Source organism: Drosophila santomea, chromosome X, assembly GCF_016746245.2.
Source record: "Drosophila santomea strain STO CAGO 1482 chromosome X, Prin_Dsan_1.1, whole genome shotgun sequence".
Lineage (NCBI taxonomy): Eukaryota > Metazoa > Arthropoda > Insecta > Diptera > Drosophilidae > Drosophila > Drosophila santomea.
The window spans coordinates 15,890,560-15,908,734 of record NC_053021.2 but is presented as its reverse complement, the minus strand read 5'-3'; the positions used below and the strand labels follow the sequence as shown (position 1 = coordinate 15,908,734).

Here is an 18,175-nt window from a genome sequence, read left to right as displayed (position 1 = left end):
GTTACATTCTTATATGCATATATTATTAATTAACAAACAATAATTATGGGGAAAAATTGATTTCTTTATCTGTTTCGTTTAAGAAGTAAATACAAATTATTTTTTTTTATTTAATATTTTTTTGTAGAGCACTGAAAGTGCGTTGTTCACATCATGAAATCTGTTACTTTTGAGTGAGATTTGCCAGAGATTTCAGGGGCAGAAAAAACACTTTATTCGCTAGGCCATTACCCGTTTCCACCTCCCATCCTCGCGCCCTCCATTACTTTCAGAGTAAATTTATGTTAATAACAAAATCAGAAAATCCTTAAATTGTCATTAGCTAAGCCTTTTTGGTAAGTCCACTGAGATTTTGTCGCAGCTTTACAGATATATATATATATACATTTTTTTTTGGTTGGCTTGCGTTCTGGCGGCAAATTCAGCGGATTTAACCTGCGAACCCGGGCTTTTAATGGCTTTTGTTGGGGTTGAGGGATTTTCGACCTGGCCCAAAGTGGCCAACGAACACGGAGAATGCTTTTAGGCTGGCCAGGACTAATTCCCCAGATTGTGTGCCGTAGAAGTTGCAATTTTTCTTGAATTTGCATTCAAAGCGTTTGGGGCGACTTGGGTGGATTTTCGGTTTCTCCCTTCGTTGCCTACTTAAGTGGGCCGGAAACAGATTTTGCCCTGCTTTTATCTCCGTTTCCTTTGATGCATTTGTTTACGCCTCTTATCGGCCATTGTTGTGCTGTGCATTTCCGTTTCCGTTTGACCTACGCCCTACGCCTTTTGGTACTCAGTACTCAAAAGCAGGACTGTGGATACAGCACTCCCCAGATGCCTTTCCATCTATGAGCGAACAAATGATGTGCCCGCTCGATTCTTGCCAATAAAATCCATCTTAACTTTTATGGCCCAAAGGAGCCACCCCTTCTTATCGGCCAAACAAGCTATACGGAGAAAAATGATCTTATGTTTCATATTTTTATCTATTTTCTTATAAAAAATTTATTTATTTAAAAGTATGAAAGTTTAAGAAAAAAATATGTACAAACTAAGTTTTTTTATTTAAAGTGCTCAAGTGTTTGTTTTACCAATTTGTAGGAACGTGTTTGTAGTGATTTCTTGCAGTGTAGCACCTCAGGGGCAGCATAGAGTTGAGCCTGGCTTTTAAAGCTTTGCGCCCTTAAGCCCTTGTCAAATGTCATGTGTCCTGTGTCCTGTGTCCTCCCGTCCCTTGTCCTGAATGGGAGCTTATCGCCCGTTGGTGTCCCTAAATTGCAGCTGAACTTGTTCGCACTGGAAGCCAAAAGATAAACCGAAATTAAAATAACAATTGAACCTGCATTGGATGTCCGGTTCGAGAAGTGCCTAGAGAAATGTTTGGCCAGATCAATTATCTTATCAAATGCAGCTCAATTGTGGGTCCAGGTGTTTTGAAAATGAATAAAATTGCAATAACAATAGTGTACTTATTTCATTTACCAATTTAGATGTTAAGAATCTAGGTAACTGAGTTTATGTTCCCTATCTTCTTTCAGCCTCTTTCAATATGAACTATATTACTGTCACTTGTAATTTACAAACTGAAGCATAGACTATAAACTGCATATATATTTTTTTCGAAAGCAATAAAATATTTACGATTAATCTTAATTTGGTAAAATGATCAACTGAGTTTAGCTACCAAATAGAGCCTCAAGAATGCTTGTTAAAAACGGGCAGATAAATTTGAAATATGACAAATTAGTTTCGTGTTGGCCAGTCTTGGGTGCATCCGGATCCTTATTGTTCCATATTGTTGAGATTCCGGGCACGTATGTCCATCACGCGTCCAGGGGAGTCCTTAAAGGGGGTTGGGGGTGGGGGTTTGACCACGGATTTGTCAACAGGAGTATTTGGAAGGGGGTGAAAAGTTAAACTCGGGCATTAAATTCAATGGACAGGCCACAGGCACCGACAACGACGACCAACTTGTTTTCATCCACCGCCCCCAATCCAGCCACGCCCCCATCGCCGCATGTGTGTGGGGAAAGTGATGCCAGTGGAAAATCAACAGCAAGCGGGCAAAAATAACAATTAGAAAATAGAATGGAAAACAAAACGGGGGGCTAAGGATTTTCATTGCTTTTTATTGCATTTATTTTCTGATTTAAATTTAATGGCTTGGACTTCGTAGAGTTAAGCGAATGCACAAATAACAACTTTAAGTATTAGAGTAGTTATTAAAACTTTAAAGTTTTACACTTAGAAGTTACGCAATCCTGTTGTATTAAATGTTATGTTAAATATTTTTAAAACAAGAGAGAACGCTATAGTCGAGTTCCCCGACTATCTGATACCCGTTACTCAGCTAGTGGAAGGGAGAAGGAGAGTCTTAAACACAGTTTTTGGCGGTTTGTAGGCGTAATAGTGGGCGTGGCAGAAAGTTTTTTGGCAAATCGATAGAAATTTACAAAACCAACACAAAAATGAAAAAATATCAAAACATTTTCCAACAGTGTGGGCGTAGCAGCTTTGGGCGGTTTGTGGGCGTTAGAGTGGGTGTGGCAAAAAGTTTTTTGGTAAATCGATAGAAAATAACAAAACTAATGCAAAAATGAAAAAATATGAAAATATTTTTCAAAAGTGTGGGCGTGGCAGTTTTGGGCGGTTTGTGGGCGTTAGAGTGGGCGTGGCAACATGAATCGACAAACTTGCGCTGCGTCTATGTCTCTGGAGTCTGCATGCTTAATCTCAACTTTCTAGCTTTTGTAGTTCCTGAGATCTCAGCGTTCATACGGACGGACAGACAGACGGACAGACGGACAGACGGACAGACGGACAGACGGACATGGTCATATCGACTCGGCTATTGATCCTGATCAAGAATATATATACTTTATATGGTCGGAAACGCTTCCTTCTGCCTGTTACATACTTTTCAACGAATCTAGTATACCCTTTTACTCTACGAGTAACGGGTATAAATATTCGTTTGAATTCCGTTTAAATGAGAACTCTTAAAAGCGAGAAAAAAGGATAACTTCTCATTTCTGTTGTGAGCAGAACGCAACAGGAAAACGATGTCATTGCAAAAAAAAGAGGACAACAGGAAAACAGAAGTATCTTTCAAGTGGCCATCATCAGAATTGTTTTCCTTTTTTTTTTTTTTTTGTAGCTCCTTTTCTTGGTTGTTTTTTCGTATTGCTGTGGAGGTTGTTGTTCCATTTGCAATGAATTAATTGACCAAGTTTTGCTTTGAAACTTCGCCTCGCTGTGGCCACAAATTGCAGTCATCAAAACTGGAAACTGGAAAAAGAGGGTTTCGTTTGAAGTAGGGGGCTTCGCAAAAAGGGGTGGGGATAATAGCCGAGAGGAGACAATTCAATTTATCAGCTTTAGGGCGATTCTGTAATGGCATTTCCTACGTGAGATTGCTGGAGTGCTTCAAATGGCTTCATCGGCCTCAACGTTTAGATGGATTCTTCAATATTTTCGCTTTTTTCTTATATTATAGCTTTCAATGATTAGTTTTTTCTACCGACTTTCAGCTGAAAATAAGGCTTTTCTGTGGTGATAAACGATTACATCTCGGGGTTTTCAGCTTGCTAGCACTAAACAAAAATATCATGAATATTTATCCTTGGGCATAATTATCTACTACGCACCTCACACACACACACACACACGCACAGACACGCATAGAGCAGCCTAAATAATAACAGAATTCCCAGGACATCATGGGTGGGGCGACAAAAGGGGGCAGTGGGGGTCGAGCACTTACTTAGGGCCAAAAGTGCCCCATTGTTTTGCCCACAACATGTGGGTGGCGCGGGTGTTTCGGATGCTGGTGTGCCTCAGCTTAAATTGCTTGGAATTTATGCATCCTGTCAGGAGGAAGAAAACGGGGGGCAGGGGGCGGGGGCCTACGAAGGACCACAAGTGGGCGACAGATTCTCCTGGGCTTATCCTAGGGCGTCATAAGTCAAGCTCATTAGAAAACCGTTAAGGAACAACAACTCAGGCGTCATCCTTTAAAGTGCGAAAACTCTAAAAAAAAAAAAATAAATAAAAGGAAAACTGCCAAGTGGGCAAGCGGCCAGGAAAACGTACAGACTGCCTTTTAGAATTTCCCAGCTCGCATTTTTTGTTTATTTATGTCCTTACTAATTGCTCAGTGCGGCAAATAGAGAAAAAGCCAGCATGCGAAGAGGGAAGATAATCAGACCGCAGAAAAAGGTGAGCTTTTTGCTCGGGAAATGCACAAAGAAAATTCAATAGAGTCCTTGGCGACGCTGGAATAAGGATTTCTCAGGAAAACATAGCGCAAAGTTCAAAGAATAATTTATTTAGCTAGTTCTTATTAACACTGAACCCTAAGAAGAAAATTTGAGCATTTTGTATTATTATCCCAACTGAATTAAAAGTTGGTCAAGTGTGTTTCAAGACCACTTGCATTATTATCCTTTTTTTAGATAAGAAACGAAGTAAGCAACAAATTAAAGTTAAGTAACAATTACTTTCCCAAGTAACTGCATTTTAGCTATACTCTTTTTTCCCACTCGGTCTCGTTTTGCCGACTTTTATGCACTGTTGGTGATTTCTGTGTTATTTTAAGGACCTGAAATGGCAACATTCTGGGGCGCAGAGCGCAGAGCACTCAACTTTCATGGCGCCGGGAATCGCAGGGCGGCCAAATGAGCGCCATTTTTATGGCCTAATGAACTTAAGCAGCTTAACCCCTCAAAATGTGCAGGACCAAAGGGTCCTGCGCAAATGCACGGCACATGGCATTGCTAATTGAGTGGCAGGACTCGCTGCCTGTTTTAATTCAGGATGTCTGCTTTGGTCATAAATAAACGTTATTTAATTAATTGCCACCGGTAATCACACAATTTGGCATTTCAATTCATGCATGCAATTAAATTGTTATTAACAGGTTAATCCCAGTTTTATTTCCCACAAGGTACATCGTTTTGTTAAAAATGTTTAAAATATTTTTTGGAAGCTTAATTCGTCTTTATATAATATATCTGATAAGTACTTCATGTTGAATACAGCTAAATGGGCTAAAAATATATTTTAATTAAATTTTTTTAATTACTATAAATTTTTTTAGAAAATAGTGGATTTAGGTGCTGTAATTTAGGTAAATGTACTTTTGAGTTGACTTTTTGAAGAGAGAATATTGGTTTTACAACCTTTTAGAATCCTTAGATGCTTTCGCAAAGGTCTACGTTTTTTTCCTCAGTGAGCATAGTGTTCATCATAACCGCGTGACACCCTGGACACTGCCGTCCTTTGTCCCTCGCCGTGACAACTGTCAAACGTTTGATTTGTTATGCAGCGAGCGGCGAAGGAAAATGTTTTGACATTTATCAAAGGTAAGCAGCGCCAATTTGCCGCTCGCTTGCAGGTGCAAAATGCTTAGCAAATGAATTTCAGGTGAGCTCCATCTCCAGCTTCAGCTCCAGCTCCAGGATGATTGATTATTCCATATGGGCGATGGATGGCTGCCTGTGACTCGAACACCTTCAATTTATATTGGCATTTCGTTTATTTTGCGCCAAATGCCGAAACAATGAAATTTTAATGAGCTCTGGATGCAAAATGCGAGTTAAGCTGCTTGTCGCATTATTTATGTTAAATATGCTGAATATTTAATTGACGCACAAAGACGATGGCCGCTCAAAATAAATAAAATCTGGTTCCGATGCCATAGCATTATAGTATCTGATGCACCATATACCATATCCCATATCCCATATCCCATATCGCATTTCCCGGAATGTTTACCAAAGCTATTGGCTTAACCGGCTGAGTTTAATTGGTTTGACTTGCCAACGAGCTGGGCGGCATTTTCCGATTAATTGATGGGTGGGAAAAGTGTGCGATACGGACGAAACGAAAGTCAAGCTGGCATTTAAATTGCTATTAAGCGCAATCGAGTAATGTCAAGTTATTGTGTTATTCCAACTAAGTGCTTGTCTTGATTCACCAGATAATTGCTTTTAATTTAAGACTGCTTTAGAGTGTTTGTGAGTATGGTTGCCAAAAATATACGTTTTTAATTCAATTAAACAATTGAATTGCAATATTTGTGCACTTAAACAGCAGTTCGTTTAAGCTATTTACAAAGAATTTCTGTTTTATTTTTTAAGCAAAAATAAAATCATGAAATCATGGCAATAAATATTTGCGACCATTGCTGCCATTTATCTGCTGATGATTGAGTCAAAATAAATATGTATATGTGTGAAACAATGAACTTTTGTAGAATTTATAGCAAAAGTTCTCGACAATGAAAACTGAGAAAAAACCAGCAACACCGATTATTATCCTTGATTTTCGGTGAAATACGAGTATGTCTATTTTAGAATTAATGGCAATGCCATTTGGGTGTTAATTATTCAACAGGTGATTTGAAAGCTGGTTCTCGTGCCATATCATTTTAAATTCGCAAACAAAATGCTTAAAGCCTTTATCCTCGACGCTTTATCCTTGCATCGTCCTGGTGGAAATGCATTGAAAACTTTTGTTCATTGTTCATTGGCTTGTTTTTGTGTCAGTTTTATTAAATGGTCTGTGGTTTTGTTTTTGCTGTTTGCAAACTGTTCCATTGTGTTGTAGTGCACAGAAATGGATGTTTTCGCTGGGCATTTGCATAATTGAGTAGCCAAAAACTATAAATTCCGCCGACAGTCAAATCGATTATATGGTTTGCTCTTTGTTCCTTTCCAAGCATCTATGGCATTTATGTATAAGTTTTGCATATATTTTTGATGGCGAGCGAAAACTTTTGAATTGCAGCAGACGGCAATGCAAATTCTAAACGCGAATCCCGAATTCAAATCTTAAATGCAGCGCTCTGAAAGGAAAACTTTTAGCTGAAAATGGTATTTTCTACGAATTATTTTGCTTGCCAAATGGAATTGTTATAACATAAAACGGTTCGTCAGTTACCCTTTTAACTTTTATTGTAATACTTTATTAGATGCAGTTTTTGGCAATGGTAACAAAGTAACAAACTGAAGTATGCAAGTTAATATTTCATATTATATAATGTGACTTTTTATTAATAAAGTAGATGGACATATTCAAAGTAAATTGAAGTCAATGCCTTCCTATATATTTTTTCGCTTTAAGGTCCATTTCCTTGTTGATCTACCTATTCCCAGCACTAGTTTACTTTTGCCATCCGGGGAGACACTATTTGCAATCAGAGTTCCAAGAAAAGATTGGATGAAAGTGTGTGGGGTGGGTCAGGAAGTGGGATGGATGGATTTCAGTGGGTTGGTGGGTGAAAGTGCAGTGGAAGTGCAGAATATTGGGCGCCATTGTTGACATTGTTTCGATTGCCTCCAAACACGCCATGGAGGATTTTTATTTTTTATTTTTATTTTACTCTGTTTTCGAGATTTGCCATGCGAATTTGTTGCCATTTTTGATTTTCGACCAGCAGCCGCACAGCATCCAAATTGTGAGCTGTATTTGCATATTTCCACAGCCAAAATTGCACCAAAAATTCACGCCATAAAGGGTTCAGTGAAGGGGGGGGAGGGGGTTTTTAAAGGGGGGCTTAGAAAGTGGGCAAAGTGCAACAGTTGCAGAGAGTTGTTGCAACGTCAGGCAAATGGAATCGAGTTGAGTTGAGTTGAGTGCCTGGCGTCGCCTGAAATGCGATGCTACGAATGCACCGGGAAAAAATGGAATGCTTCTCAGAGTTAATTCACACTTAAATGTAATAAAATGGAAATAAATATTAGCACTTCGTTGTAATTGTATTAATATTTCTAAAAATATCTTAGAATTCATTAAGTACATATAAGTGAAATGAAATCATACTAAATATTATATAAAGGCACCCCCTTTTTCGAGTGCATTTCTGGCATATTTCAGTGGGTGACCTGAAGTACAGATGAAGTTTGCATATCGCGAAAGCGACAAGTTGTGGACCCCGAAAAATGAGCAAACTGCCGCCAGACATGAGGAATCCGAGTTGACACAGGCAATGGAAATTAACTTACTTATGTGGGCAGGAAGATCGGGGTACATAGCACACATTACTACCTGTGCAGTATAGTATACTCTATATGTCATGACCCTGACTTTTGCCGGATGCTTGGCAATTCCATTATGGAGGGAGGACCAAACTTTTATTTCTCTTGCTGCCCTTTTTTTTTTTCGTATTCACCATTTTTTTTTCCGCATTTTCCCCGAATGTCAAGCAATTTCATGAGCCACGAGTTTTGTATCCTTTTGAACTACAAGCGAGCAGCGGCCAAAAAGTTTCTGCCATCAGAGCCAAAAAAAAAAAAAAAAAGGTTTGAATAACGAAATTATTGGCTGCACCTGATGATGGCAAAGTTTTGGCCATAAAATCCCCGCGCTGAGATACGAGCGGCTGATTAACACTTTTCAAATTACCAACGGCCAGCCAAGCAAAAGAACTGAAGAGGCCGAAGCGAATCCCTAGTTCCCAGTTAGAGGTCAACCCACAAAAAATGTAAACAAATCTCACACAAAGGCAAGCCGAAAAATTCTTGGAGCAAACTTCATTAAGACAACAAAAATGAAACATTCTTATGGGTCGACAGGTCGAGATATGGCCATTTTATCACTGCAAATGTACGCTCGGTAACGAAGTCTAAGTACCCTGCAAAATTGGCTGAATGTCGTTTTAAAATAAGAAAGATACGTTTCTTGAGTTACGATTATCAGTCATAATTACCATTATAATTATATATGGTATATTTAATTAAATTATTCTTTTTATAAGAAGCAAGAAAGAAGCTAAGTTGCAACCTTTGAAATTCTCTCACATTCTCAACTTTTATTAGTTTGAATGGTTTAATCTTAGGAATTTCTTCACAGATTTCAGCACAAATTTATTTCCTCTTCGCTCGCCCTGAAAAGTATGCTACATTTGGGCCAAACTTAGAACCATAAATACAGTTTATATGCGATAGTGGCGCGTTTTAAGTGTTTCAGTGTTCTCCATTATTTCTCGAGCTCACTTTTTTTGTATATTATTTACGATTATTATTATGTACTTGTTACCTCCTGGCATTTCGCTTGGCGGCATAGCATTGCGTGTGTGCGAGTGTTTGGTTGTGGGAAAATGGCAAAGGGAAAAGGGAAAACAGAAAGGACTTCCGGCCTGTTGTCTCTTGGCTGCGAGGCTGCTGCTATTTCAATTAATTTTTGCTTCGCACATTGCTGATGATGTTTGCCGACTTCGTGCGCCACCAGCGCCAGCAGGAAAATTGAAAAGAAAACTCCCCCAGCGAAGGGAAACTGGTGGGCATGGTCACGGCTGAAAAGTGGTAGGAAAATATCAATGGGGGAAAATAAAGCACCTGAAAATTGAGAAAAAAAAAGGAAAGGATTGAATGCATTACTGCTGGGCTAGAAAGTATGGCAATCAAAGAGCGGTAAGCTGAGAAAATATAAAGAAATACGCAAATTTATAATTTTCGTATTTGGCAGAAGTAATGAATTTAAGAATTTAATGCTGCACATAAACTGAGTCGTCTATACGAACACACCTAACAATTTCCAGAACTCAATCAATAACAATTATCTGCGACTGCCTTAATCTAGTTTGTGAAATCTGATTAACTTATTTATTCAGCACTTTAGAGAATCCTTCGTTCTTCGTCCTTCGTCCTTCGTCCTGCTTCTGCTGTCTTCTTCTGGAATTTCTCTGGTTTCTCAGAATCTGCTCCGTTTGCTGGCTCATTGTTTAATAGTTTCACGCCACCTCATGGCATTTGCTTCATTTGTCAATCATTTGGTGGCAATCATCCTCGCGAACACCGAGTTGAATGCACTACACTGAGCACAATTTCGTGCTATGAAACAGTTGTGTGGGCAAAAAATATATTTCTCCTGCAACTTATTTTGTCGACTGTTTTTGGTGGGGCGGTGGCTCCCTCTTAGCTCGTATTTACTTCTTTCGTTTATGTTTCTGTTTGCGTGAGTCTGTGCTTGATGGAAGTACACATACATTTGCTTTGTGTGCTTCAGATATTTTGGATGTACACTGGCAAAGTTTTCCCACGAATAAAGAATTAAATATCATATTTAATTGAACTCATGATCGAATTCCATATAAACATTAGCTCAATCCTAAATCCACTTTTTTATACATTCCAAAAAAATAGTACAAAATATATGAAGAACTAAGAATTGTTATTTTAAACACTAAATTGTCTTAGTGCCGCAGAGCTTTTGTTGTGGCCAGCAGAAAATCGGATTGTCTTCGCAGCTAAAGCTAAAGGGTCTGTAATTTGGCCCCATCCTCTTTGCTCGCTGAGCAGCTGGGCAGACTTGCTGCTTTCTACTTGCTACTTGCTACTTGCTACTTGCTACTTGCTTGTAGCTACTTGGTACTTGGCTTGCTAGTTGCTTGCAGTACTTGCAACACCGCCCACAAAACCCCGTCCCCTTGGCCACTTAAGCATGCTAAGATTTCCGTTGCGCTGGCGTTTGTTTTATTGCACGAAGCAAACGGAAAGCACAATGGCAGAAGAGCAGAAAGCAAAAGCAAGAGCAACAAATAAATATAAATAATGAAATACAAAGTCATTTTGCGCCACAATGACAATGGCAACTCCTACGACTATATTCCACACTCCAATCTGGGCTGCCACGCCCCCATAGCTCCCATAGCCCCCTCAACCCCCAGGTGGCTCTAACAGCAGTCATATGCTTATGCCACCAGGGGACCCTCCATTTCCATTCCCCATCTACCATCTACCATCTAGTATCTAGTATCCATATCGGTTGCTGTTTATGTTTCTGTGTATCTGAGTATCTGAGTAGCCGAGTATCTCAGCGTGTGCGAATGAGATATCTGGGGCTGTTTATTATCCGGACAATGATTATATAGACACAGAACAACAATAGGGGATTCACCACAAATACTAAGGAGCCAAATCAAGCCGCACATGTAGTGTAATTCGGGAAAATAATTAAATTATTTCTGCAAAAAAAAGCGAAATATTATTTATAGAAAATATACTTACAAAGCAGAAAAATGCTGCTTACCTATAAAAAATGTTTAAAAAATATTGGCACTTAATTTTATAACAAACCAAACTGAAGAATAATAAGAACTTATTAATGATTAAAAAATGTTACTAAAATTGAATGATTTTAAGAAAACTTAAAGTCAATGCTCAGAGAATGAAAGCCAGAAACGACGATCGAATTAGGCGCGAATGGGAGAATTGCGTGAGTGAATGCTGATTGTGGGCCCAAATTCCCGATTCCACTCACAGATATTCGCCATTCAGCCGATTGGGGAATGGTGTCATGAAGACACTAGCCAGATGGAAATTCCGGATAGAGATAGAGCCGTACGCATTCCGGACACGCACAGCCATCCCGATGCAAATGCTGCGAGTAATAGACTGTGGGTTGGAACTATTTATGGTTTTGGCATGGGCGAAGTCGCTTTCACAATTGGGCCTACGATTGTTGAGGCCATTTGACAGCTGTGGAAGGAAAGCGAAAGCAAACTTGTATCCCAAAATGAAACAGAAACGGAAACCGAAATCACAGCAGCTACAACCAGCTTAACAAACCCCAGAGGCCATTTTTTTTTTGCTGCTCGTAAAAGCCCTTGAAGCTCTTGAAGATCTCGCAGAAATCACTTTAGAATTCTCTCAGCGTGTCGAAAAATGCATCCGCAATCACTTATGCAAACGCATTCGTTGAGGCACGAAAAAAACGGCGGTCTCTCAAATATGCAACGAATTTTTCTGCTGTTTGACAGCGGCAACAATTGCAACGTGATTGGCCCAAAGGGCCGTGCAAATGCGGCCAAAAGGAAAAACACTGTGATACAGGCCAAAAGGAAAAACACTGTGATACAGGGAAAACAATGTTGGCAAATGGAAAACGGCAAACGTTCCATGCATATGCAAGTTGCTGTGTTAATTGTGTTGTCCCGCTTCTGTTATTCAGCGAGAGTGCGGTCACACACTCGCCCGTCGGGGAAGTGCAGCCACATTATTTCAACGTGATGAAACATGTCGCATCAATATTGCCTGTTTTCTGTGTTTTGACCGGAAATCAAATGGCTTGGCCACTTTCAAACTGAGTTTTAAATACTTACCAGAGCATTTTAGAAATGATTGTGAATGCATTATTTTTGCGAGAAATACTTTTATAAAAATTCTAGTTTAAGTCCATTGCTTTAAATGAGCTTAACAATTTGAAAGCAGTGGCAATTGGGAATCTTATTATATATTTTCGTAGCGTAGATTGAATGAATAAATGAATGAATGAGTTTCCCAGCAGCTACTTGCCACAAGAAAGTGCAGCATGCTCACCGAAAGCTATTTTGCCTTAAATATTTCTGAGTTTTCCCCCATTGTGTGACTGGCGTAGTCGGAGTTTCACTCAGCTCTCTGAATTTTCCGAGGCACCTCGACCGGCTGGCTTTTCCCGCCATAATGCCGTTTGCCATAGTGCGTTGCCCCGGGCGGTTGGGCAACTAAATTGAGCTGGATGCACAACTGCTGGCTTGTCATTTAGCTGGATGAGGATGAGGATGTTGATGTGGATGTGGATGAAGGCGAAAGGCTGGTGCTGAAGCAAAGAGAACCGAGAAATCCAGGAACCCAGAAATCCGGGAATTCACGTTCAAGTTTCGCCGCCATCGAGCTACTGCATAAATAAAGAGGCGCAAATTAAATTTGCAATTTTGTTGCCACAAATGCGGCAAAGGTGCTGGAATGTAGCTCCAATGGATTTGCCATGTCTGCACTTGTTGGCTGCTGTTAATCGGCAATGCGGTTTTTCGATTCAGCCAAAAAAAAACAAAAAACAAAAAAGAAATCGAATACAAAAAACGAGTAACCAAAAAAAAAGGGAAATAAATAAACCCCGAAAGTGGATAAAACACGTTGTCAACGACAGCAGCGAAAAATCCGCGCCAGGTTGTTGGGTTTCCTCCTTTTTGCCGCAACTTTCGGCATTCAAGGGACATTTATTAGATGGCAAATGCAGAACACACTTTCTTCCCGTAAATTGGAGCTGATGAGAAGTGCCACTTACTCTACGAGTAATGGGTACAACTCTAGTGGATCACTTAATTCGTTAATCTTCTTAAATGTTAATATATACATATACTCTAAGTTGTTGCGAATTTAGTTATTTTTATGCATGTCTAGTTATATTTTTTCTATGTTAGTTTTATTTACTAAGAATTACGAATAAAATTGACTGCTTATTTCTCAAGCCAAATAGGTTCAGTTTTAGAAATTTACTATTATTACACCTAACACATTGAATCCTATATTTCTGATTTTTTGCCAATTTTTCTTGTTTTTTTTCGGCGTGCGAGTTCTTTTTTTTGGGCACTAGAATGCATAAAGTAAATTCCTTGAGCGTTTCCATTTGGATTTTATGACCGACATTTTCATAGGACCATTTTTTGGCCATATCACTTCGTTTTTTTTTGGCCTTTCTGCTCGCACTTTGTTTTTTCGGCATCTTTATCGGGTACACGCATCATTGGCTTGAAGGCTTTCCACACACCCAGAACACATCCAATCTCGTAAAGTTTATGATGGCTGTTTCTTGGTGTTTTCCTTTTTTTTTTTTGGTGGTGTAGGGGGTTTTTGGAAATATTTCACTTATGAGCGAATGACAGACGTGCCATAACTTTTCATCCATCGTGTCGTTTCAGATACGTTCTCAAGATGCAGACGAATGTGCAAATCGACTCGAAGAATCTGCGCAGCACCGATGACAATTTCCGTTCCCGTGGCCATCACATCACCATCGAGGTGAGTGTCCACTTAACACATGTCCTTTGATGCGCCCTGATATCCTGGCGGGCAATGGATACACCAGCATACAGAGACATTCAGCCCAGAGCCGCAGCAGCCAAAACAGTGAAACATCGAAACATTCTCGCATTTCAGCCATATTAATTACAGTTGAAAGTTTGGGCCTCTGTCTCCATTCTCATCTGCCACTGGGGGCCATCAAATTGAATTGGTACGTTGCTTTGGGTGATTTCTTGATGGCCAGACAAGGTTGGAACTTAATTAATTTTGGTAGATGGAAGGAAACACCAGGATCATATGTGGGCTGCAGGCGGCAGTCTCATGATTTGATTTGTTTGTCCATACGAAGATGGTCATTAATTCAATTTACCATATTTTGTGAACACGTTTTGGCCGAAATTTTCACATTTATTTAGATTAAGTTACGTCCAAAGCGGTCTGCCGAAATGTCTCATCTGACAAATAGAATAATAAGCGAATAATAAAGGTTAACAGATTGCCAGGGATATATGTTATTTCAAATTAATGTTGATATACTTCAGGGTGGCTAGTAACGAGAAGAAACATTGAAAATGGGTTGTATTTATATAAGTAGATTATTTTGATAGATTTCGAATTTTGTTGATTAAAAACTTAAAAGCAATTGACTAAATTGTAATTGAAGAAATTTAAAACTACTTACTTATTATACCCGTTACTCGTAGAGTAAAAGGGTATACTAGATTCGTTGAAAAGTATGTAACAGGCAGAAGGAAGGGTTTCCGACCATATAAAGTATATATATTCTTGATCAGGACCAATAGCCGAGTCGATATGACCATGTCCGTCTGTCCGTCTGTCCGTCTGTCCGTCTGTCCGTCTGTCCGTCTGTCCGTCTGTCTGTCCGTCCGTATGAACGCTGTGATCTCAGGAACTACAAAAGCTAGAAAGTTAGGATTAAGCATACAGACTCCAGAGACATAGACGCAGCGCAAGTTTGTCGATTCATGTTGCCACGCCCACTCTAACGCCCACAAACCGCCCAAAACTGCCACGCCCACACTTTTGAAAAATGTTTTGATATCTTTTCATTTTTGAATTGGTCTTGTAAATTTCTATCGATTTGCCAAAAAACTTTTTGCCACGCCCACTCTAACGCCCACAAACCGCCAAAAGCTGCTACGCCCACACTTTTGAAAAATGTTTTGATATCTTTTCATTTTTGTATTGGTCTTGTAAATTTCTATCGATTTGCCAAAACACTTTTTGCCACGCCCCCTCTAACGCCCACAAACCGCCCAAAACTGCCACGCCCACACTTTTGAAAAATGTTATGATATTTTTTCATTTTTGTATTGGTCTTGTAAATTTCTATCGATTTGCCAAAAAACTTTTTTCCACGCCCCCTCTAACGCCCACAAACCGCCCAAAACTGCCACGCCCACACTTTTGAAAAATGTTTTGATATTTTTTCATTTTTGTATTATTCTTGTAAATTTCTATCGATTGGCCAAAAAACTTTTTGCCACGCCCACTCTAACGCCCACAAATCGCCAAAAGCTGCTACGCCCACACTTTTGAAAAATGTTTTGATATTTTTTCATTTTTGTATTGGTCTTGTAAATTTCTGTCGATTTGCCAAAAAACTTTTTAAATTTAAATGCTGAGTAACGGGTATCTAATAGTCGGGAAACTCGACTATAGCGTTCTTTCTTGTTTTTTATAATAGTTTTCAAATGGAATACAAAGAAATATATTTTACTTCCGCAAGCTGACTTTAAATAAAATAAAAAATCATATTTGTGGACTGGCTAAAATATTCATATTAAGAAATCCAAGTTCTCAAAAATATTCCATTGCATGCATTTCGAAAACTTTTACCAGTATTTCTTTCTTACAAGGATTTTCTTTCCAAGCATATGTTGATTGGGTAAATGAGTCAAGAGCTTTTCACAAGCACCATCTGCAAAAGCTTGCATATCATTTGTTAACATTTAAAAGGAAACTGCTCAGGTTTTTAATGCAAAATACCATTGATTTAAGAAATGATCTTAAGTCCCTACCGTATTCAGTTATATTTTCCCACGTTTTCTGTATACTTTGATTAAGAATTCATTTTAATTTGGGCGCACGCAACAAGTGGCATTTGCAGAGAGCGAATCCTGAGCTTTTGCTGCATGCGCGCATGCGCACTGCCGCGAGCTTAAAGCTGCGCAAAGTGCAGGAAAAGCAGAAAAGCGGAAAAGCGGAAAAGCTCGCGCCCAGCATCAGCTGCTTGTGCAGATTTCTCGGCGAAAACGGCCATCTGATTTTTGTTTTGTGCACCGCCGCCCCTCCGGGAAAAACACCCCCCGCCAGCTGACTGGCTTTTCTCAATGAACCTTTTCCAACGAGTGGGGCGGCGCCAAAGGGAGCGTTTTGGGTGGTTGGGGGGAAAATGGGAGCGTGGGCGCTGCTTTTCCTCTGGCTTTCCGCTTTTTTGCTCAGTCGCTTGCAACATTTTGGCGCGTGTTGACATGCGAAAAGTTCGGTCCGCGACGGGCGATTCGAACGCTTCTTAGCAACGTTATCCATCTTATCCGTTCAAAAAGCTGCAGCAAATCCAAATCCAATTCCATTTTCATTTTCTTTTTCGGCACTCGCTGATTTCGCTGAATTTGCTGACTTCGCTGCTTTATTTTGTTCGAGTGTACCGCGCGTGTTCTGTGTGGCAAGAAAGTAATTAAAAAAGTGTATTTTCATCGCCTCTAAAGTTCGGCAATATTTGGTTTTCATGTGCTGCGAGCTGGGCCGGCATTTTGAGTTTGGCGCCTAAATAACATCCTTCGCTTCCTTTACACCAGCTGACCAAAAAGGAGCAACACGAAGAGGAAAAAAGAGGAGGAAAATGCTATAGCCTTCAACGGTAGCTTTGTTTACACTCGCACTCGTTGTATGGTAGAGAAATCAGTTTTATTATCCTCTCGAATGGGATTATTAATTTAGCCATCAGCCATGAGCACGCAGTAATTCCATCCTAATTGTCACTTGCCAACGAAGGACAATGAAATGCGAGCGATGTGAGGAGGTCCTTGTGTGTGCTTTTCGAAATTAATATATAATATTTTCCACGATAACAGCTGTCGAGCTGTTGAGCTGTAGTGCTGTGGAGCTGTGGAGCTGTTGAGCATTGTACCCCGTTTAACTGCCGGGAAAATCGAGATTATTAATCAAGTCAGCACACTCGAGGTCATTGCGTTGGGTACAACTTTCGTTTGTTTGGGGGGTAAACACAACAGCCAGTGTAAAAGTAAAAGTGAACCACAGTTTCGAATGTTTCTCGAAGGCGCAAAACTTTCCCAGCAGATTTCAAATATTGGTGGCAAAGTTATAGAGAGTTTTCCGCTTTAATTGGGAAAGTCAAAAGTGGGCAAATACATCGATTTATTAGAGAAATAAATAATCTCACAGCAACAATTTGAAAATTTTTGGAAATACATATGCTTAAAAGGAAACAGGCTACATCGACAACGAAAAATCTTTACAATTAATAAAATAGATAAAAATATTATCTAATATAATTATTAAAAAATTGTTGCTGTGAGATTTAAACAACTAAAGTTATATGCAACAAAAAATTGATAATTTAAATAATATATAGTTAAGCCAATGAACGTATTTCTGAAGTAGAAATAATGAAATAAAATTTTATATTATAATATGGAAAGAAATGCAGTGAAATTAAAGCAAAGGGTTGACCCTAAGTAAGTAAGTAGTAAGAAATCTTTATCAAGGACTTAAAAATGATGTTCCCCAGGCGTAACTGTAGGAATAATAAGAAATAACTTACTTAAGCCCCCTGATTTATCTTTGAAGATTGATTGGGGCACATTGCAAGTGTCCCGCAGGCGAATTAATTTATTTAGCCCACTTTGTGGGGCTCTTCAAATTACAGCAGACCTTGGCCATGTGTCATTCAGCTGCTGGTTGCTGAAGTAGTTCAAAACGAAATCAAGTGAACCGTGCTGGGGCCTTCACCCCCAAAAAACCGACAGATGACATTGGCCCTGACCCTTGACCCGTGGAGGTCGTCACTTGCAGCTTGTTGAATGCAGCTGGCTGACTGGCTGGTTGGTTGGTTGGAAAATGTGGAGTTGAGTAGCCGGCTCGTTCTGCGATTTTCGCTGGCCGCTCGTATTTTTCAGCTCCTCGGGCGAAATGATAGTTTTACTTTTACGTTTCGAAAGCATTTTCCATGTACAACAGATTTTGGACTGCCAATATAAAAATGCTGCAATGGAGCACAATTCGGCGACTAAAAAAGGGAATGGGATTGGCAGCCTTTTAAGCTAATCCCATGTTGAATATCAGAACTAATGGGATTTGGGTTTCCCAAGAAAATGCAAAGAGAACGGAGCGCATTTAAGCTAGTAAAAGCTTAAAGA

General features: G+C 39.5%; 1 protein-coding gene across 1 annotated transcript in view; it reads left to right on the top strand.

Moving 5' to 3' along the window:
- The first annotated feature begins 13,669 nt into the window (after nucleotides 1-13,669).
- LOC120455872 (inactive dipeptidyl peptidase 10) overlaps nucleotides 13,670-18,175 on the top strand; it is an 85,643-nt gene continuing 81,137 nt past the window's right edge. The window contains exon 1 of the mRNA XM_039642348.1: nucleotides 13,670-13,769. Within this exon, the coding sequence (XP_039498282.1) occupies nucleotides 13,683-13,769 (87 nt within the window). The 5' untranslated portion in view covers nucleotides 13,670-13,682. The remainder of the gene's footprint in view (nucleotides 13,770-18,175) is intronic.